This window comes from Canis lupus, chromosome X (genome assembly GCF_048164855.1).
Source record: "Canis lupus baileyi chromosome X, mCanLup2.hap1, whole genome shotgun sequence".
NCBI classification, from domain to species: Eukaryota; Metazoa; Chordata; class Mammalia; order Carnivora; family Canidae; genus Canis; species Canis lupus.
Window position 1 is genome coordinate 69,704,555 of NC_132876.1, and position 21,812 is coordinate 69,726,366.

Genomic DNA, 21,812 nt, shown 5'->3' on the forward strand with positions numbered 1-21,812 from the left:
GGAAAGGTGAAACTGCCCTGGACTGAGATGAGGACAGCTTTAGGAGTGGCCATTCTTTTCTGGGGGAAAAGATCAGATGCACAGATTTGGACGTGTTGAGTTTGAGGTGTCTCTTAGACACCTAGAGGGAGATGAATAGTGAACACTGTAAATAGCCCTGTCATGGAGTTAGAGAAATGGAAATGTGGAAGCAGATCATTACCATTCCTGTGAAGAATGCTGTTTCAGAGGGGTGCTCAGAAAAGCAAGGTATCAACTCTACTTGTTGGGGGAGGACTTAAGAGGAGTTTCACAAAGGAGAGGACATTTTTAGTTTGATCCTGACAGGCGGTTCATTAGGTAGTGAAAAGACAGAGAGGTGTCTTGTTACCTATATCCTTAGACCCTGGCACACAATGGTCACTCAGTCAGACCCAACACGGTCACTAGTCGTGTGACCTTGAATATTCTCTGAGCTTTAGTTTCTTTACTTGTGAAATGGAAATAATCATGGGTCTTTTGTGAGGATTAAATGTAAAACACTTTGCCCATTCCCTGGTATACAACGGGTTAGGGTTAGTTATTATTGTTGAACAAACAAAGGAATTAATATCTTTCTTTTTGACCAAGTCTAGGCTAGGCTGGTAACCCAGGAGCTTGAAATCTTTTATATGCTCAGCAGCTTGACAACACTGAGTGCTAGACTCTTTTTTCCACATCCTAAAAGTGGCTCAGGAAAAAAGTCCCCTATAGCCCAGGTCCTCTGAACTACTCTGATTGAGGCATAAGCATGGCTAAACCTGGAGAGAATGGAGAGGGTCAAACATGCCTTCCCCAAGCCCCATTTCTACTGACTGCTTCTCTCTCGCTTCCTCGCTCTCTCCCTCTTACTCTCTCTCCTTCTCTCCCTTCCTCTCTCTTATTTCTTTTCATTTTTAATAAATATGAGTAAAATCTCTTTAGAATCATAGTGAGCCCACTCACTCCAGAGAGACTCAGACTGGACTGTGTTGGTGAAGCTGGGAGGACTCGGTCAATCCTGAGATGCTTTGACTCTTGGCACACCCTCGCGACTGCTAGAGCGACTGCTAGAGCTCCAGCCGGAGGCCCCAGGGAGACAGGCGCCCCCTACAGGTCCAAAGCAGCCCCACGCCCCTGCAGGTGGCTGTGGTTGCTAGGCAACCAGGCGGCCTGCGCAGAGACTGAAGCCACCAAGGAGTAGAAGGCAAGGGGATTTGGGAGGAGCAGAGAGACCATTTCTCATCCCATCCACCATCTCTCTGCAAAATGACCTGGTTGGGGCAGGGTGGCCTGCTGCTGTCTGATAATCTGGGCTCATTCTTGAAGGTAGAGCTGTGTACAAAGCAGACAGATTTTGTGGGTGGAGAAACAATCAGCCTTGTCCCAAAGCCCTCTGGTTCCACCTGAGAGCTGAAGATCTGGGTCGCTTGAAGGCAGTTTCTGGTTTACAAGTAAGGGGACATTGCTGTGGGTGTGCATCCTTCGTGAATAGGAATTCTAGCAATTTGGGTGTGGGTGGGAATAGTTTTAGTGATTAGTCCAGCAAAGGATTAAGGTTTCCCCATCATTCCTGATGTATGGATTAGGGAATTCCTACTTTTTTTAAAAAATATTTTGTTTACTGGAGAGAGGGAGAGAGGGGGAGAGAGAGAGAATGAGAAGGAGTGAGGAGGGGGCGGGGAGGAGTCAGGGAGGTGCAAAGGGAGAGGGAGAAACAGACTCCTCGCTGAGCAGGGAGCCAGCCCAGGGGCTCAGGGCTAGATCACAGGATCCCGGAAGGCAGACGCTTAATGGACTGAGCCACCCTGGGAATTCCTACGTTATCCATTGAAATAAAAATTTCCATAGAAATGCCGATATATAAAGGATCATTCATATCTTGGTGGTGCTAAGTTTCTCAGTGGCTTTCCTAAATTAGGTTTCTCTATGGAGTTGGGAGAGATCCTGAGGTCTGCTGATCCCTGCAAGTAGGGACTGAGCCCTACAAGAGGGAAAGAAATAAAAAGAAAATCAGCAGGTGGTAAACACAGAATTCAGCAGTTTCCTAGTACTGTGTGGAGTTTGAGGCTAGCAAATTCTCAGCTCAGTGCCCCCTCTCTTAGGACCATGCTGAAGCACCTCATCCTTAAGAGGGTCTTTGGGGCTCAGAAACCCACAGCTTTTCTTTCTAGTAACTTGGTATTCTGGCCCAAGAGTAGGTCCAGACCACGCCAAGGCTGTAGCCACAATATCTGTTCTACTTAGGACTCCTGTCTTTACTCTCAGCTAGTACAACAGGAGGTTCATTGTGGCAGAACCCCAAGCCACGGCAAACTGAGGGGAGAACTGTGCCTAGGAGTCTTATCGTGGGCCTTCTCTAAAGAGTTCCAAGGTAGAGATATCAGGCTGAGGTACTGGTAGGCAGAGAGGTCCTGGTTCAGCCACTGCCTTTGTCCACTACATCTCCACAGGGCATGGTGACAGAGGGAGGCTCCTTGATCCCTGTGCTTCTAAACTGAACTGGGTCGGGGCTGTGTCTCAGCTCTATTAATAGCCCCCTAGCCCAGCCTGCTAGCCCCAAACCCGGATGCCAGGAGCTGTGAGTCAGCAGCTAAAAATAACGGAGAGCAACTGCACCCCAACCCCAATGAGCAGCTCTCTGAGGCCCTCCTCCCTCAAGTTTTTGTCAGTCCCAGTCTCCAGCCCAGGGTCTCATAGAAGTTAAGTGTGCCATAGCTGTCCAGTCCTCCTAGAAAGCCAGTAAGGATAAGCGGTGGCAGCGTCAGGGCTGAGGACTCACGGCTAGGGTCCAGGGGTAAGGGGTGAGGGTCTGGGACTAGGTCCTGACACTCTGGCCCGGAGTCTGGACTCTGAGGTTACAGGACTGCAGCTGAAAGCCTGGAAGCTGAGAAGTTGAGGCCAAGGGGGTTGGACAGTCTGGAGATTGTCAGGACTGGGTTGGAAGAGGAGGGGAGGAAGAGGCTGCAGGGCTGCGGGGCTGGACACCTGGGAGGGGACAGAAAAGTAGGGGTGCGGGGTGGAGGTACACGCTGAGAGGTAAGAGCCTGGCGGTACCGGACAGTCTGGGCACTTCCGAGCTGCGGCTGGCAGACGGTCAGATTGAGGGGCGGATCAGGAATAGGGAAAACGAAGGAAATGCATCTTGAAAGGGTAGTGTGTGAAGGAGCCCTGCCCGCGACAAGGCGGGGTGGACGCCCGAGGAGACTGGGACCAGACAGCGGCCGCGGCATTGGCTCCCGGGGCGCCTGCTTCCTCCCAGCCCCTCGCGCGCCGGTGCCCCAGCCCACCGCGCCAGCTGCAGGCCAGGTATGTCGGCTCGGACCACCGCCTGTGTACGTATGTGTATGTGTATGCATGGAGGGGGCGGGCGGCGAGAAGGGAAGGGGCGGGCCTGGGAGGAGGAGGGGGCTGGAATACAAATTCAAACTCGCTTCCGTCAATCCCGAGACCGGAAGTGGTCGGGGCATCTTGGGAATTGTAGTTCCCGGGGCTGCCTTGCCATCCAGTAGGGTCTTGTCTGGAAATGGTAGTGCTGCCCCGGGTCCCAGTCTGGTGAGAGAGGAGGAATTGAGAACCGACCCTTCTGACCTCGCCAGCGTCTTAATCCGATTTCCCTTCGCGTGGAGACACCAATCGGGGTGAACGTTGGTGTGGTAGGGAACAGAAGAGTCAGCCATTGAGCCCTCTCCGGTCCCCGGTTTTGCCTTGGCCCCTCCCTCCCCCTTCTACCAGACTCCCCATCCTAGGTCAGCTCCTCACTGGTCACTTTAACTATTCTAGCCCAGGATCTCACGAGCAACAAACATACTGGGGAACTTGTTCCTCGAAGGGAAGGAGGGCCTGAGAACCAGAGCCTGCGCGCAGCAGCTCATAGACGCGAAAATTTGTGAGAATCTTGTCGAAATCGGATTATACCCTCAGGGTGTAGAGTCAAGGACACAGGTCTCCAACTGGCACAGAAAACAGGTGGCATTCATACGTCACGGTGACGACTGACGCGGCCTCCTTCTTGCGGCGGGTGACCACAAGGTGGAGCTACAACGCAACTCTGCACAGAGTGCCTCAGTCACCCAAGCTTGTCCCCGCGGTGGCTGTTCTCTTGCTTCCCCTCTTGTAGCCCTTCATTGTCCCAGGTGGTCTTCCCACCTCCAGCCCAAGAATCTCCCCGTGATCACCCCTCAGTGTCATGTCACATAAAACCGAGATAGAAGGTGCATTCTCCACCAAACCCCACCACTGAAAAGATCAGACCACAACCAATCAGGAGTTAAATTCATTGAGGAACAGATTAACAACATACAATAACCAGCCTGTCTCGAAGAAAAGGCTGTGCGCAGCAAAAAGCCACCTATAGGCACAGAATTAAATGGCTACATGGGCTCTTTTGCCCCCAGTATCTAGGCAGGAAAGCAGTTAAATTTGCAGGGAGTCAGAAGAGATAGCGAATGGAGTGGAATTAGTGTCTCCATCATCTTCGTTCTCCAGGAAAGGCTGTTCTGTCATCTCCTTCAGTCACTGATCCAAACTGGTCCATCCCTGACACACCCTGTGCCTTCTACACAAGAACTCGTGCACACAGGTCTGAAACGTTATCTTGGCAACCTCCTTCCCACTTTCTCCATCCTAGTTTCATTTTGGGAGTAACTTCCCATGACTCACTGTCTTCCCAACGACCTCAGGTCGAAACCCTAAGGGGAGCAGATTCCACGGAAGCTTGCAGCATGCCCACCATCTGTGCAGAGGACCCTCATAGTTCAAAACCTTCTGTTGGCAAAGTTTACCCCACCCCATCCCCACTCAGCCGCTCTCCCTTCCTTGCTGTTAGTCAATCCAGACAGGCCTCAGACTGTGGTTGGTGGGGGGGGGGGGGTTGGGGCTGGGCATTCACTCCATTATGAAATTGTTGATCCTGGTCAGCAGCACTGCTGTTTCTAAGCCTAGAGCAGCGGGTGGGGAGAGGGGAGGACATATAGGGAGTGACCAAAGGGAAGGCTAGAGGAGGAGACAAATGAGAGGAGGGAGAAAGTTCTTACCAGTTTTCTCTCTCTCCTTCTTACATCTCCTGTAGGGAGAAAAGCTTCCCATTATGCGTTCAACCGGCTTCAGGTATGACCTTCTGATGCCAGGTTCCCTCAAACTGCCTTTCCCAGGCTCAGGCTAATTTGGCATATAAGGAAGGGCCCGAGAACCACAAAGGAACCGAACAGACCAAACCCCAAGCTCCAGGCAGCGTATGTGAGTCTGAATCAGTCCCATTGCCAGGACCCCGGGGGACAATGAAGACCCAGAAAGCTGAGGCATGAAGCACTCACCCTTGGAGGAGGAAGGTCCACAGAAGCAACAGGGTGGAGACGCAGTTGGTGATGATCCACATCATTAGGTAGGTTTGAGGGGGCTACGGGAATAGGAAAAGGCACCTCTAGGTGGTGGCCAGAGCCCCAAAGGTAGTATGTGGGGGGAAATGCATGAGGAAGAGATGGTTGGGGTCAAGGAGAACTGGGGGTGGGGTTGGGGGAAGAAGACAAGCGGTGACAGCCCCAGAGGTCTTACAATAATCCAGACGGGGTATCGCATCTGCTGCAGCAGCTGGCAGTCATTGGTGGTGACCGAATCCACCCCTGCACACCAGAGCAGGGAAAAAAGCCAGGGCTTGTTCACTACAAATAGGTTCACCGAGACATTATCTTGGTGTAGTGCCCTGTGGAGGTGGGAAACAAGGAACATCTAGAATCACGGGGCTCGAGGCACAGGAGTCAGCCCCTGTGCATGCTCCAATGTACGATGTTGCTGCCAAGGACTGTCAGTTCTACTTTTTAAACTTTTTTTGCATTGCTGAACTTTGTCTCCCAGTGGATCCCACCTACGGACCCTAGCTTGGCTATCAGGGGCCACATGAGTGTGTTTCTCTTCTCTGTCCCATGACAGCACTTCAGGGGTCTGAGGAACAAGTGCCCATGTCCCTGAGTTGTCTTGTCTCAAGGCCCAGCAGCCCCAATTCCTTCCACCAGGGCTTGGGACCTGGCTTATTATTCCCTTTACCACCAGTCCTCTTCTGAGCTGATGTTGGTTCCATTTATCAGTGTTCCTTTCAAAGGATGGGGTCTTGCATCTGAATATGATCTCCCAGGTGGGCTTGGCCCAGCTTTGAGTACAGCAAAACTCCCCCTACCTTTTGGGCATGACGTCTGCATGCAGGCAGCCCAGGGTTGGGCTAGTTTTGGCAATGTCACATGCCACTGATGACTCATTATGCACACTATTCAATCAAAGCCCTGGTCTTTTTTGCACATGTTCCTGCTGAATGCCAGTATCTCCTCTCTTGTCTTTGTGCAATTGAGCTTCTTTTGGACTGCAAATATAGGTCTTTACATCTATTCCTGTTGTGTTTCCTCTTGGGACATTTGGTCCATCGTCTTAGGGCACTTAGGCTTTTCAGGACCTCGATTTCATCGCCAGTGTATTCATTACCAATTTATATCTTTTGGAAACATGATCAGCAGTTGAGGCTGACTAGCCAAGACTAAAGTGAGGGCCAAAGCCAATGTCATGTCTCCCTCCATGGTGACAACTTGGGAAAAGGTCCTTGAAATACTTGCGATCACTGGGCTATCATTCAATCCATGTTTCTTTTTCTATCTGGCAACAGGGACCTTATAAGAGACCCTGGCAACTGCATGTTTTGCAGTCCATCCTGTTTACTTACTGGCTGGGTCAGCTTCTGGGGCCCAGCTCACATTTGGGACTCTCTCACCTCTCTCCCCGGATCCATCCTCTCTTGCACTTACCTCTTTGGTGAAGAATGAAACCTAACATCATTCTTGTGGCTGACAAGGTCCTACCCAATTTGCCTCCTGCTGACCTCCCCAGCCTCACCTTCCCCTTGCAGCTCTTCTCATCATTAGCTCCTTGTGACCTGTCAGGTCTCAGCCCAGACATCGCCTCTTTAACTACTTCTCCTAATGTGGCCCCTTTTCTAGCCCTCACTCTAATTGCTCTATTACATCTCCCAGTTTTATTATCTTCATATCACTTATCACTATCCAATATGCATATAATTTGTTCAGTTTATTATCTCTCTCTTTCACTAGTATTCCCAAAGCCTGCAATAAATAGTGCCTGATGCATAGCAAGTGTTAAACATATTGGTAAGTATTTGTTGTATGTGTGAATAAATGAATGGCCATTGCCCTCCCTGAGGTGGCTCTCCCCTGCCATTAAGTTTAATGGGATTCCCTTGGCTCCTTTCCTCTGGCACTCACTTGATATCCAACAGTGGCAGGTCTTGGTAGGGGAGGTTGAGAAACTGAGGCCTCTCAGTTCTGTTGCTTCCTTGCTGTCCATATATCTGGCGCATTCTGGGTGCCCGTTGTTGGACGTTAGCCCGATCTTCATCCGGTAGCCAAAGGACCTGTGGTTCAGGGAAGATGGGCATGAAGCTGAGGAGAGCTTGGGGATTCCAGGGATAGGGGCAGGGGCAGAGAGGTGTGACCACAGAATGGGGTATATGAGTTGGGGTGGGGCCCTGGGGCAGGGGGCAGCCTCAAAATTATCACCATAGCCTAGGGAAGGCAGGGGGTAGGGTGGGGAGAAGGGTAAGAGGGAGTACTCGGGGTCCTGGCAATATCACCATAGCTTGGGGCACCCTTGCACTCAGCACTGTCTCCAAGGTCTGGTTCACAAATGTATCATGGTATGAGTGATTTCGCGGGGGGCGGCGCAAGTCAAACATGATGGAAAGGTTAAGGACTGCAGCTTCCTTCAGCAGCTCTTCCAATGTTGGTACTGTCTGGTTCTCAGCCTCTTTCCGATCAGAGCCTGACAGCCTCTTGGCCCCCCAGAAGGGTTGCCTCTACAAGAACAGGAAAATTATTTCAAGACCAGAAGAAGCCTTTAGAGCATTCCTCCATTCTTGCCATTTCGGCTCATTTCCCCTACTTGGTGCCCAGCTCCTGTGTACCTCTGAGCCAGCGTCTTTCTTTCTCTGAACTGTGGCCCTTTCCAGACCATCTAACACCTTACATTGTGATCCCCAACCTCCTTCCCTCCCAGTTTCCTAACTTCCTTTCTCCTACTACATTTTCTCTTTGGTCTCACAGACACCTCTGGGGTCTTAGCCCCTTGGTTTCCTCCCAGTCCATCAGCCCCTTTCTGCCACACCTACATCTGCTACCCTTGGTCCAGCTGCAGCTTGAATTACTTTTCCACAGCACCCTCAATTCCATTCCTGCCCTGCATGCTGCACTCCCCCTTCCCACCAAATCCCAGACTCCGATTCGATTCTATAATCATCTGCCTCCTCCACCGCTAGAATTAGGGGGGAAGAGCACATCATGTTGACTGTCACTACAGTCTTCTTTCACCTTCAGCGCCACTTTATCATCCCTTTACTAAAAAAAAAAAAAAAGGCTCTATGCCCAACATGGGGCTTGAACTCATGATCTCGAGTTGAGGGTCACATGCTCTACCGACTGAACCAGCCAGGTGCCCCACTTAATCATCCTCTTACTTGCTCTTCTTTTGCTCCTTTTTCCATTCCTAGTGGCTCTTCCAAACCTCTGTCACTCTCCTCTCCTACCCCTCTTAATCAACAAATGACCTTACCTCCTAATCACTGACATGGAGAAAGCAAACTATCTAACACCTTAATTTATTTAATCATCTCAATGATCCTACAAGGTAAGTACTATTATAATTATGCCTATTTTACAGATGAGGAAAATGAAGCACAGAGAGACTCTGTTGCCCAGGCTCCCACAGCTAGTAGGTGGTGAAGCCAGGAGTCAAACCCAGACATCCCTTGGTCTTAATCGCCCTGACATGTCACCGTACATAGAGTTCAATGAAAAACCAATCAAGCTGCAAAAGAAATATGAAGTGATCCTATCTGTGCAAAATGAAAAATGCACATGGGCATGTACATCTCTGTGTATGTATATATGTATATATACATACGTATCCAACTGCTAGCAATGGATATCTCAGAGGAGTTGGATTATGGGGGACTTTTCTATGTTCAGGTTATTTCCTTAATGTTTAATTTTTTTAATAAGAAACACATATTACTTTTAGGATCAGGAAGAGAGGAACTGAAAAAATAAAGTACCCTGATGAATATTTCTGTTACCTACAGGATTGAAGCCTGCACTTTGGGGGCCTGGCATTCAAAGCCCCCTGAGATCAAGCCTCTGCTCCTCTTGCCAGTCTCACCTCCTACCACTCCCACGAATTTTATCTCCCAGTTGCACGGAGCCACTGTTTTTTATTTTTCCCCTGGAAACACTTCTTTGTACCTTTGGGGCTTGACATACGCCCCTTTCTGACTAGAATTATCAGTCCTTGCTTTGCCCATCTTAAAAACCATTGTTACTGCATGTGCTACTCAGGCATTCTCTCCCGTGAAATCACTCCTGATCCTCTCCCACATCCACCTTGCCAAACATTGGCTTTACTCTCTCTCCTCTCTGTTTAAGAGTTTATTTAATCATTTGAGAGAGAGGGAGGGAGGGGAAGAGAGAGAGAGAGAGAGAGAGAGAACGAGTGAGAGAGGGAGAGAGAGAAGCAGACTCTCCACTGAGCTGAGAGCCTGACCTGCTCCATCCCAGGGCCCCGAGGTCATTACCTGAGCCCAAGGCAGACCCTTAACTGACTGGGCCACCCAGGCACTCCCCTCTCCTCTCTATTTGGTAAAGATACTGTAATCACTCTAGTTTTCCTATTCTGATAGCCTGTTGGCTCAGCTCTGTCCTTGGAGGGAGAGACTTGTGGACAGAGCCTGGATACCTATTGCTCAGCACAGGGCTCAGAAAATACTTATCAATGAATGAACTCTCCCCCATGCACTCCTACAGGTGGTTGCCTCTTCTATGAGGCTGTCTTCACCTCTAGGAACCAGGTCCCAGCATTGAGCTTCTTCAGTTCAGCACAGGAGAAGTCACTGCTGTGAGAGGAGGTTCGGGCTGGGAACACAGAAGCCACATCTGTGGTCCGGCTCAGGTGCTCATCATGCATGAGGAAGGGGATCCCGTCAGAGCTGAGGGCACAAGGGGTGTCAGGGGGCTGAGCTCTGTGACTGGTCATCACTTCCTGAGCTCCTCTACTGTGTCCCTCTGCCCCCAGCTTCTCTCACCTGACCATCACATCAGTCTCAAACACAGCAGCTCCGCATTCGGCAGTTTTCCGCAGGGACATCAGGGTGTTCTCGGGGGCCAGCTGGGCAAGGGAATTGGTGGGGAGGTAGCAGAGAAGGGTTGGAGCCTGGGAACCCAGAGCCTGGAGGAACAGACCCTCCCCACCCTACCGGCATTCTACCCCACACTCACCATGGGGGCCCCTCGGTGTCCCACCAGACCAGGCTTGGGGGGTAAGTCTCTGGGTTCCATGATACAGGGTGAAGAGATGCATAGTGGGGCGAGGTAGACGGCCAGGGAAACTCCAAAAAATAGGAACAGTAGCAGAATCTTGGGACCTGTGGGGGTGTGGGGGACAGGCTATGGAGAAAGGGCAATGGGTGAGCTCTGGGGGGGCAGAAAGCAGAGTGCAGGTGCAGTAAGACAGGTAGCAGGAGGCAGAAGCATTGACGGCCAGTGAGGGGATGTTGGGGAGCGGAGCTGGCACCTCTTCGATGGATGCGGTAGAAGGTATCAGCCACAGGCCAGGCCAGGAGGGTGATGCCAGCAACTGCTCCAATATGAAGGAATGGGGCTGTGGCCTGTGGATGAGACCTGGTGAGGAGGGCTCTTCTCTCTAGTGGTCCTTGCCTCCCCCTCCTGGGACCTGAGTTCAGAGCTCCTTGAAGTCTTGGGGACTGGGGGGCAAGATGTGTCCAGGAGTTGGACACAGGTCAAGGCTCCCACCTAGGCATTGGAGATCAGTCACTCACCTGCAGTGACACACGTAAGCTACGCCATTCCTGCTGCCATTGGACGTCCAGTCCCACAAGGCCAGCAGCCACAAGAAGCATAATGAGCAGCAGCAGCATCTGGGGGACCGGGGATGAATGGGGCCTTCTTTGTCAACCCTGGGCTCATGGCTCCCTGGGCTGCCTCCACCCCCTATATGCAAACAGGACCATTTCTTTCCCCTGACTCATCCACGTTCCTTCTTTTACTCAACAACCTGGGCTTCAGGTCCTGAGCTTGAGTGCATGGGTAGAATACTGGGGTGCTCAGCCAGTAGCTGGCCAAGTGCTGGGCCCAGTGACCCCTCTTTCCACTCACTCCCATCCCCACTCTACCTTGTGGACACTGTGCAGATGCAGAGGCTGGCCACAGAGCCGCAGGAGCAGGGCCAGGAGCTGGAGGCAGAGGGTGGTGGGAGTAATGAGGCGCCAAGAGGGGTCACTGAGACCCCAGACTGCCCTCTTACCCCTCCCCTCCCCTCGGTGGCCGGGGGGTGGGGGTGTGAAGCTGACGGGAAGGGAGGACTGAGGTGGGGGTTATGTGGGCCACTTCCTGACCCACCAATAGCAGTGATGCATATGTGACAAGTAGAGAGATGACCAGCAGAAATGCCAGGGACCAGTCCATCCAGTGTCCCCAGTGGTGGAACAGGAATCTGTGGGAAGGGAGAGGAAGGTGTCTGAGTGGGGGGAGGGCTGTTAACAGTGGCCTGAAGGGAGTTGGGGTGGGTCTAGAAGGATGACTAGAAGGGAATGAGGGGCCAGGGGCTCCAAGGGCCGGGGAGACCTCATGGAAGAGTTTTCTAAGGAGGTTTTGGGTAGCAGGACAGCTAGGCAGGGCTGGGGATGACTGAGCACCCAGGGGTCCCAAGGTGGGGCACAGTGGAACGTGTATGCTGAGGAAGGAGGGGGTCCGTGACACACTCATTGAAGTTGTGCAGGTCATTGAGAAGGATGAGCCCGATGTACAGCCAGCCCAGGGAGAGGAGAAAGGTGAGGAAGAGCAGGCCAAACCAGATACAGTCGCACTGCAAAGGGGCAGGAGAGAAGCTCACAGCGGATCCCCACTTCCAGCTCAGAGTCCCCAACGGATGGCAGCTCAGTGGGGCTTCCTGCCAGGCGTTGGGCTGCTCTGCTCTGCTCTACTCTACAGGCAGAGAGAGATTTTCTTCCTGGGGAGAGAAAGCCCCTTCCCCCCAGCTGCCTCTGAGCACACTTGGCCTCCTTATCCCCTCCAGGCAGCTTCTGCCTTGGACTTCCAGTGCCCTCCCCCCCCATCCCTACTCCACCTTGCTGGTTTGCATCCTCTCTTTGGGGCATTTCCTCCAGTGGCAGCTATACAGGCAGTGGAGGCAGCGGGCCCAGACGGAGCAGCAGCCGGGGGACTCGGCCATGGTGAGGGCCTGGGAGAAGGGACACTCAGCCATCAGGGACTCTGGCAGGAGGTGGATCCCATCCTCCCTCCCAGGGCATCTGAGGAGCTCAGAGGTGCAGCAGAGACCTGGGCCATTGCTCAGCAACAGAGGTCATGGGGCTGGCCAAAGTGCCAGATTGGTCAAGGATGTGAGCAATGGGGGATAATCTCTTTCCCTTTAATCTGGATACCTGAAAAGTCAGTGGGACAGCCAGGAGATTCAGTCTCTGCAGGCAGGATGCATACCCACCCTCTCCAACTCCTCCCCATTTAACAGCATCCATCCAGCTCTGGGGATAGAGTGCTTGCCCAGGGTGGGGACTTAGGAGGAACTGCCCAGGGTGGGGCAAATTCAGTTTAGCAAGTTGAGACAGATCTGGCCAAGCTTCAGGCAGCCCCATGGTGGGAAGCCTTCCACCCCAGGAACCAAGAGTCACCTAAAGCAGAGGTTCTGGTTCTGACCTGGGGCTAAGGAAGGCCCAGCTAGTTGGCCAGTTGATATGGATACAGAGATTGCACACACCACAAAGTCCTGGCTAAAAGATTCTCTAGGTCTCTACCTCCTAGGAGCTAGGAGGTACTGCCAGTAAGAGAAAGACTGGAGGGACACAGGTTGCCTGTGTCACTCCCAGCCTTCTGAAGGAACCCTTTTCCTGCCCGCACACACCTGGAAAATCCAAGCCCTTTCACCCCACAGTCATGTCCCTTCCTGCCCAGTCATCCTGCCCAGTCACCCCCCTCCACCCCGCCACCCCAGCCAGGAACCCAGTCTCTGTAGGGGCCCCACCCTCTGAGATCGCTTGGGTGAAAGTACAACAAATACTGGTCAAAGGTGTATGTGTGTGTGTGTGTGTGTGTGTGTTTGTGGTTGTGTTGTGGCCTGGGATTGTTAGACCTCGCAATTTTGGGTCATGCGGGGACCTAGGTGGCTTACTGATCCCCAAACTAAGCTGGGTGTGTGACTGGGTGCACGATTCGTGTCAGCATTTGTATGTGTGTGTGCACTAGTGACTGTCAGTTCAAATGGGTTTCTAGAGGACTTTGAGTGTGTAGAGGAGCCCCTGGATCCACCCAAAGTGTGTGTGGTCTGAGGGACGTGACCCCTTGTCATCTGGGCCCCATAAAGGCTGTGGAGACTTAGAGGGTACATGGTGGCTGGGCCCCTGAAATGAGGGAGGGTGTGGCTGCCCCGAAACTGCCCTCCTTACCCCATGCTTGCCTTGGGAAAGGAGAATTAGGGTAAGGAGCAGAGGGGTGAGGGGTCTGTAGCTGGAGGGAGGGAAACCCCCCTGAGACCCTTCCAGGGAAAAAGCATCCTAAAGGGATGCTTCTTCCCATCCCGGGACTAGCTTCTAGTAGCCTGCTCTGGGCTCCATCCACACTTACTGCCTCCCTTCAGGTCTTGTCTCTGTATCCCAGACACTGCCTTCCAGAGTCCTCCCTCCCTCCCAGGAGCTGTCTGTAAGATGGGGTCAGGATCTGAGAAGTCTGAAAACCCCAATCAGGGGAGCTGAGCAGGGGTGCTGCTCAATCCCTGGGCCCGCTCCCCGCCGGTTGGAGCCGGTCTCCGCCCCACCATTCCCGCCTGTCACCCCAGCCTTCCCCAGCCCTCACACCTTGTCTCAGCGGCAGCTCTGCTCTGCTCAGCTCTCTGCTCTGCACTGCACTGCTTCCCAGCTCCTCTTCAAGTTGTCTGCCTCCTCCCTCTTCTAGTCCTTGGCTCAGCCCCACTGGTCAAACAGGTGGCACTGTTGCCACCTACAGGAGGCTGTGTGGGTTCTGTCCGAAGGACTTCAGCTGCTCTACGGCCAGTGCCCAGCCTGTGGGAGTGGGGGGTAGGGTGGGCGGGGGTGGGGGTGGGGGCGGGGGGGGGGAATAAGGGAGGAAGGGGGAGGGACAGCAGATCTGCTTCTTTACTCGCTGCGCTGCCGGTCAGGGGCTTGGCGTGAGGAATTCCTTTGTGTGGCCCTCCCCATCTCTCTTGTCCCTCCTCCTGTTCCCCTCTCAGTCACTGCCGGGGCTTTGTCCAGGCTCAGGGAGGCGAGGGCTGAGGGCACCAGCTGAGGGCACCAGCAGGCGGGAAGCTGGGGGGAGGTGACCACACAATTCTGCGACTTGGCAGTGAGGAGAAGGGGCCCAGCCAACCCCCTGGGAAGAAGGGGAGTGTGTGTGTGCTCGCCTGTGTGTGTGTGTGTGTGTGTGTGTGTGTGTGTGTGTGTGAGAGAGAGAGAGAGAGAGAGTGTGTGTCTAGCATTTCCCTCAAGCTTCCTGGGAGGGTGGCCTTGATTTATCAGCCTCCTTTCACTCCTGGGATCCTACTTCCACTTCTGTAAGGTGCATCTAGAAGATAGAGGGTTGCAAGCTACTTCTTGAACTCTGGGCAGCAGGTCGCCCTGTTTCTGGACCAGGGGTCACCACAGGCCTCATGAATCCTAGGTGACACTAGAAGCCCCCCGTTACCCCCATCACCCCAGACAGGAGATGTTCATTTAGGATGCAGGCAGACTTGTGTCATTCCTGCTGTCTTGTCCTCAAGGTATCTAAAGTCTCTTTCCAGGAATCATTTGAAGAGTATAGTGTTAGGGTCACAAGCCTTTGGAACGTGAACACGTGCAAAAGATGCTGTTACTATACATATCATCAGCAGAAGGCTGGCAAGCATGCTGTAGCCAGCTTAAAGTACAGAGCTCTCTCTGGGTGGGATGAGGGCTAGGGGGGTGCTGGCTTGACTAACCTTCCCTCTTTACCCTTTGACTGATGCAGTGGCTCAAAGCCTGGGAGGCTTACACAGCATTGGTGGGAAAAAATATCTTATTTGGGGATAAACTTGCTTACCCCTCCCCCGACACGTACTGGATTTGGAACAGTGAGAAGGAAGACTGGGTCTCTTATGCCAAGAGCTGGCTCCCCTCCCTCAGCCTTCCCATTGTATCCAGGGGCTCTAGTTGGCAAAGGCAAGAGGCTCCCTTGCTCCCTTGTCATTAAAATGCAAAGAGAAGTAGGGCTGCTTGCTGGCAGGAGGCCAGAGAGGGCGGCCTGGTCACCTAGTCCTCCTGTAGGCCTCATTTTAGACAGGTTATCCTTCAGTTTCCTTCACTTGGGGTCTGGTGGATTCTAGAGGAGTTCTGGATTTCATGTGTCCAGTTCTGGGGGGTGCTTTGGGAGCTTTTAGTGAGGTGGTGGTAGTAGGGGGGGGATACTGGGATTCAGAACGCATTGATAGTTAGCCCAGGGCTTGCAAGCTCCTCAAAAGGCCGCAAGACCAGTCAGCAGTCTATTTGGCATGCCGGGGTTGGCCTCGTTTTAGCTTTAAGCAGAGATGGAGAACCCTGATGCATAGTAAGGAGTAAACAACACCCCCCTCTCCCCTTTCAAAGGAGACAGCAGGCAGCCAGGACTGTGCTGTCCTGGGACTGGGCAGCAGTGTGGTCCCACACCCATACTATGCCAAGAAATGAGGCTGCAGGGCATTCAGAACAGCTACCACTGCCACTCTAGAGTCACACAAAAAACTTTGGTGTAAGGTAGACCTGGGTTCAAGCCCTAGTTGCTACAAGGTAGTGAGGCTTGGGTTCTTGCACTGATTCTCCTTGATAGCATTTCCAGGGGCTAAGGAACCCAGGAATATCTCTTCTTCTAGCACAGAGGATCTTTCCAAACAGTAGTTAGACTAAGATTTATTTATTTACTTAATATTAACATTTTAAAAGACTTCATTTACCTCAGCAACATGGAAGACAATTGAGGGCACTATTAAAACACTTAAAATCTGGAGATGGTCAGAGCAGGAAATATCCCAGTATCACCACCATTCCTGATGTGGGATGAAAGATTGGTGCCAGGCCACCAGCCTTGGCTAACTTCTGCCATTAAGCTGAGACAACCTAGAGATAAGACAGCCTCAGCCTCATCCCCAGTGGGGAGGAGGTGGGCAGCCTTACCTGCTCACAACTAAGAAAGAGCTAGATTTTACTGAGGACTGGTTCTTGATGAGTCATCAAGAAGGTCAGTTGGTTCTTTCTTCAGCAGGTGGCTTAGCAACTTTCTGGAGAAGAGATAGCAATAGTCTGTGGCTTGGAGGCTGGAAAGTAGGGGCCAACATGCAACAAAGATTTCCTCCCTTTTGGTAACATGTTGTCCCTTTTTTTCAATAGCAAGAACCCTGAAATCCAGAGGAGTCATTAAAAACAAACTCCTTCTGGCTGCAACCTGAAAGCATCTCCCAAGCCAGACTGGGGCAGAGATAACAAGTCCAACTTCAATAGGCTTCTTCTTCAATAGGGGAGCAGCCCGAGAAGAAGCTGGTATTGCTGGCTAGAGCTCGTTTCTTTTTCTTCCCTGGAGCTTTATTTTCTTGGGACTCTGTTGCTACATGTTTCAATTCTAGGAGGCCAAAGGAGGAGGCAGCTGGAGTTGTCTTCTTTAACAGCACCTGCTCCACATCACACATCTCTTTCAGGATCTAGGAAAGACAGAGACAGGTATGAAGAGATCTTGGATAGGGGCAGAGGCTCTACCCAGCCTTGCCGCTACAAATACTCAGCATGCTATAGTAGGAGGTGTCCCCAAGATCGCTCTCTTAAAAGAAAAAAAAAAGGACTCTGGCCTATGCCCAATTCCCACTTCCCAGCAAGCTGATTATACCTCTACTCCTTTTTCTCCCACTGCACTTTGTCATAGCTAATGCAGAGAAAGATGCTAATACAGTTGGAAGCACCTGCCTTTGGCCTACCTACCTTGCTGTTAGGAGTAGCACAGACAGGGTTAAAGAAGCTCAATCCTGGGGTAACCTCTGTGGGATCCTCTAGTTTGAAAGAGCCTTCGGAATCCTGGGTCCTCTCAACAGTGCTCAAGCTATCCTGAGAATCAGACAGTTGGATTAGAAATTCAGCTACCAGGGTTACAAAATCAGTCTGCTCCCCTTTAACCAGTCAGCCTAAGCAAATCTTAAGGGGACCCTGCTTGGGGTTTCTTGCCATTACAAATGCTCAAAGGCAGCCTCTGAAGGCAAAGGACTAGGTAGGAGAGTGGCACAGAGCACATCACAAAGCAATGTTCAAAACAAGGCCACACCTTGGTCATTTCTTTGGTTCAGCTTCCATCCTCCAGAATCCAGAATAACCATTTTAGCATATCTACAGGGTGTTGACTGTATTAGTTTTTCTTTCCGAGAAGGGAACTTGGGCCAATAGTGAAAAGTTACTTAGGTAACCAGGCAACTCTGGTAGAGCCTGGATTAGAATTATAGCCTGTTGTCATGGAAACAGAACTGGATTGAGAGTCAGGAAGCCCGAGGTCTAATCTTAGCTGTCATGACCAGCTGTGTAATATTAAATGAGTCACTTAAGCTTATCTCTGGGTCTCACTTTCCTTCCCTGTATAATGGGAGCACTGGACTAGATAAGTGGTTTTACAACTGATGTCCTAAGAGGAAGCCCAGTATGGAAATAAGTAAAGAGAGAGCTGCTTGGATCAACATGGGGTCAAACTAAGCCAGGCCATGGTCCTCCATTCAAGAAGCACTTCCATGGAGCCTCCAGAGGACCTCAGAACCCAAATTGGAAGGACCATGGGAACAGAAAATCATTAAGTTCCTGACTACTTCTACGATTCTTAGCCTGACCCCCAGCTTGCCAAGCTGGTCCTCTAATGACTACCTGCCTTAGAAGTCATTTTAATAGAAGCTCCAGGGCAGGGCTGTTCACATGCTGATGTTCAAGAAACTTCTGATGAAGGGGCATTATACCAAGCTTGCCAGAGCTGTTGCTGTTGTGTATCACAGAGAGCTGTAGGAATAAGATTTTGCCACGGGGCACACGTAGGAGTAAGGAAGTCTTTGTTGCCCTGAGTTTGCTATTCCTGGGAGCAATATAAGGAGGACAGCTACAGTGAACTTGGCCCAAAACAGTGACTATTTGAAAGACCAAGTTCTTGTGGGTCTTTTCCTAGAGCCATGGAATAGCTAGTTCCCATGGAGAGGGTCTAAGCAACGAAAGTCTCAAGATGTCAGAAGGATTAAGTTCCTTCCTGGAAGCTGCCTCATGGCCCTCAGAACTCCAGCTAAGCCTCTGGACTAGTTTGGTCCTGTGGGTCTCTGTGCCTGTAGTTGCCTTTTCTGCTCCTTGTCCCTGCCTCAGAAACTGCACCAAAACTTTACAGCCAAGGCTGGGCATGAGGAGCTGTGTATCTAGAAATCTCCTGGGAAGGGCTGTGATTTCTGAAGGGGATGTGTTGCTGGGCTCACAGAGAGGAAGAAGGACTGAGAAGTGAAATGTCCTTGGTTGCAGTGGGCAGAAGGGCAGGAAAAACTGCAGAAAACTCCAGGCTTTAGGGTGGTGGGAACTGGTGCGAGACCAGAAGGGCTGGTGAGGGGCAATGGAGTCGACCCTACCTTGTCTTGCTGCCGGTTCCTACACTTTGTGGAGTCACAGCTGCAGTCCATGCCACAGTCTGATTTTTGTCTCCTGCACCCACACTGCTTGTTCCCACACCAGCCCTTGCAGGAGCACTGTAAAAACAGGTTTGGAGACAGATGCATTACTGAAAGGGGTAGAAGACTAATGTAAAGTGCTTTTCCTTCATTTGCCAGCTTTTTAAGAAAAAAATCGAAAGCCCCATCAACTTTGCCACCCTTCTTTCTCCTCAGCGCCCTCTTCTACAGTGAAACAAAGATCACCAAAACCACGAGATGTTGCCTAAGAACAAGTCATGCTAGACAAATCCTTTCATGTTTGGATTATATATTTGAAAGACAGATTGGAGGGATACCATCATAAAGCAGGGTCACTGGCAAAGACTCACATGATAGTTTTATGGTCAAAGTGAAGAACTGCAAATTGGATGGTGCGGGGAAGGGCTGAGTATAGTGACTCGGTATCTTAAGATCTACCGAGTGGTACTTTCACCCAACTCACATTTCTACAGTTTGCTCAGTGTCAGTCTGGGCTTTATCTTCAGCAGTTTAATCGTTCAACATTTTAACAGATCATCAATGGCATGAAATAAAATCATTTACATTTGTATGGCACTTTATAGTTTTCAGAGTCCTTTTCTATACATAAGTACAAAAATCTCATGTATCTCCTAACCAGCCTACAAGCCAGGCATGTTTATTGGCTGTAACTATGGCCCAAAACTGGAAGGATGATTAAATAAGTAAGATAATACAATCACAATTCAAAAATATTTTGACAGGCTGGAATTATGTGCTACAAGTTGAAAGAAAAGTTCTGACAGGGATAAACAAAGGTCTGGCATCTGGGTCCTCTCCACATCAACTGTATAAATACGGGGGGGGGGCAGCAATCTGGCTTAAAAGTAGTGTAAAAATGGCCTAAGGTGGGCAAGCCTGGGTGGCTCAGCAGTTTAGTGCCACCTTCAGCCCAGGGCGTGATCCTGGAGACCCGGGATTGAGTCCCACGTTGGGCTCCCTGCTTGGAGCCTGCTTCTCCCTCTCCCTGTGTCTCTGCCTCTCTCTCTGTGTCTCTCATGAATAAATAAATAAAATCTTTAAAATAAATGGCCTAAGGATGTGAGGTGTCAGCAAGCTCCATGAGTCAATAGTGTGAAATGGCTGTCAAAAAGCAAATCAGTCAGTCAGAAATTTGGAGTTTGGAAAGCATGGAGAACAACTGCTTCACTCGATTCTGGGTCAGTCAGACCCCACTGGAAATAATGAGCCCTATTTCAGGGCATCAGTTTTTTTTCCCCCAGGTATGTAAAAGCATAAACGACAACAACAAAAATCCACTCATGTTCTCACTCTTCCCTTAGTAACTAAAATGCAGATAGAATGGAAGCCTCCTATCTACCCTTTCCTGATCCCATTCACCTCCCTCTCTCTCAGGGACAAAGTCTCTTGAATTAGCTGTTTATTATTCCATGCAGGTCTTCTTCCCACGTATGAGTTTCCTTAAAAACTCTAAGGAGGGATCCCTGGGTGGCGCAGCGGTTTGGCGCCTGCCTTTGGCCCAGGGCGCGATCCTGGTAGACCCGGGATCGAATCCCACATCGGGCTCCCGGTGCATGGAGCCTGCTTCTCCCTCTGCCTGTGTCTCTGCGCCTCTCTCTCTCTCTCTGTGACTATCATAAATAAATAAAAATTAAAAAAATTTTTTAAAAACTCTAAGGAATGATCCTCCATGTCTTGAAACTTTATATAAGTGGTATCTTATTATATATTGCCATGTGTTGCTCAATCCATTCATTTTCATTCTATGAACACGATTTAGTCATACAACAACAAGGCTGCAGTAGTAACAGCGGCTTTAGTGTGTGAGTGCTTCCCATGTACTTACTGAACCCACGTAATCACTGAGCACGCTTCCTTGTGCATATACTTGGGAGTTCAGTGTGTGTATGTGCTTAATAAAGAGGACAGTAGACAAGAAAACAGGCAGGTGACCAGTGCTATAGGAAGTGATGTTATAAGAGAAATGGCAGAAGAAGGGGGGGGTAAGTTTGGCTTGGAACAAACATAGGTGGCAGGGCTCACGGAATAATGGATTAGAGTCAGAAGAGACCTCAGCAACTGTCCAGAGCCTGATTTGATGTATGGGAGCTCCTTTTTAATGTCCCTGGTCTAATTATCTGAAGCTCTATTTATTCTGAGAGGACAGTTCCTATATAACTTGTGACCACAGGACTCAGTTCTGCCATCTGCAATGATAAGGAAGGAATCAGTTTAACCACACTCTCGCAGCATTCTTGCTCAAACCCTGAGCATAATTTCCACTCCCCAGTCCGCCTCTGCCCAGATCCTCTCAAAGCTAAGTATACCTAGCTTCCTCAATGAACCACCACATGACATGGTTTCCAAGAATCCTCACCACCTTGGCCATACACCAATTTGTCCAAGTTCATCCTCAATTGTGACATCCAGAAAAAAACATAACTTTCTAGTTTTGGTGGCCATTGTGAGGTATATTGACACAGAACTACTCCCTTGCTATGGACCCAACAGTCTTGTTTATGAGGCCTAAAAACCACAGTAGCTTTTTTTCCTGTCATATCTTTGTGAATCCATACTGAGCTTATAGTTAAATATAAGCCCTTAAGTCTCTCTCACAGAAAAACCATCACCATCGTTCTGTTAGTTGTGAAGCGAAAAGAAACCATTATAATATCCTTTTTCCTGATTTTGAGATTAATACAGATCACTTTATAAAATTGGAAAATCGAAACCATGATTTTTAATATTTAATAGCTGTATATAGTGTTTGATCATGTGAAAACGTCAATTTATTTAACCAGTCCCCTAATGTTAGATATTAAGATTGTGTTTTTTTCTTTTTTTAAAGATTTATTTATTTATTCATGAAAGACAGAGAGAGGCAGGGACACAGACAGAGGCATAAGCAGGCTTCCTGCAGGAAGCCGGACACAGGACCAGACCCTGGTATCACGCCCTGAGCCAAAGGCAGACACTCAACCACTGAGCCACCCAGGCATCCCATTGAGATTGTTTTCAAAGAAATTGTTTCCTATTACCAATCATGTTAC

General features: G+C 50.5%; 2 protein-coding genes and 1 long non-coding RNA gene across 9 annotated transcripts in view; 1 reads left to right on the forward strand and 2 right to left on the reverse strand.

The window, feature by feature from the left end:
• The first annotated feature begins 2,616 nt into the window (after positions 1 to 2,616).
• Positions 2,617 to 6,309, forward strand: LOC140627981 (uncharacterized). The gene is made up of 3 exons (XR_012026446.1): positions 2,617 to 3,306; positions 5,069 to 5,106; positions 5,263 to 6,309. It is a non-coding gene; the product is annotated as an uncharacterized lncRNA (long non-coding RNA).
• GDPD2 (glycerophosphodiester phosphodiesterase domain containing 2) lies at positions 4,261 to 14,109 on the reverse strand. Of its 5 annotated transcripts, none has more exons than XM_072816662.1 (16): positions 13,928 to 14,109; positions 12,187 to 12,300; positions 11,822 to 11,925; positions 11,460 to 11,553; positions 11,234 to 11,293; positions 10,880 to 10,978; positions 10,615 to 10,708; positions 10,320 to 10,465; positions 10,127 to 10,209; positions 9,880 to 10,030; positions 7,643 to 7,849; positions 7,260 to 7,408; positions 5,551 to 5,698; positions 5,313 to 5,395; positions 5,034 to 5,062; positions 4,261 to 4,688 (listed from the first exon to the last, which is right to left on the reverse strand). In XM_072816662.1, exons 2-16 carry the CDS (start codon positions 12,289 to 12,291, stop codon positions 4,630 to 4,632), a joined length of 1,611 nt encoding a protein of 536 aa, XP_072672763.1. In that variant the 5' UTR covers positions 12,292 to 12,300; positions 13,928 to 14,109; the 3' UTR covers positions 4,261 to 4,629. The 5 variants fall into 5 exon arrangements, with proteins under 5 accessions (XP_072672763.1, XP_072672762.1, XP_072672761.1 ...); XM_072816661.1 differs by having other exon boundaries at positions 4,261 to 4,732; positions 7,628 to 7,849; positions 13,928 to 14,107; XM_072816660.1 differs by having other exon boundaries at positions 4,261 to 4,937; positions 7,628 to 7,849; positions 13,928 to 14,107.
• Positions 14,110 to 15,976: 1,867 nt separating this feature from the next.
• KIF4A (kinesin family member 4A) overlaps positions 15,977 to 21,812 on the reverse strand; it is a 125,235-nt gene continuing 119,399 nt past the window's right edge. For all 3 annotated transcript variants that reach the window (XM_072816665.1, XM_072816666.1, XM_072816667.1), the window contains exons 29-31: positions 18,703 to 18,819; positions 17,048 to 17,170; positions 15,977 to 16,773 (exon numbers count right to left, since the gene is read on the reverse strand). In XM_072816665.1, coding sequence (XP_072672766.1) covers positions 16,570 to 16,773; positions 17,048 to 17,170; positions 18,703 to 18,819 — 444 coding nt within the window. In that variant the 3' untranslated portion in view covers positions 15,977 to 16,569. The remainder of the gene's footprint in view (positions 16,774 to 17,047; positions 17,171 to 18,702; positions 18,820 to 21,812) is intronic.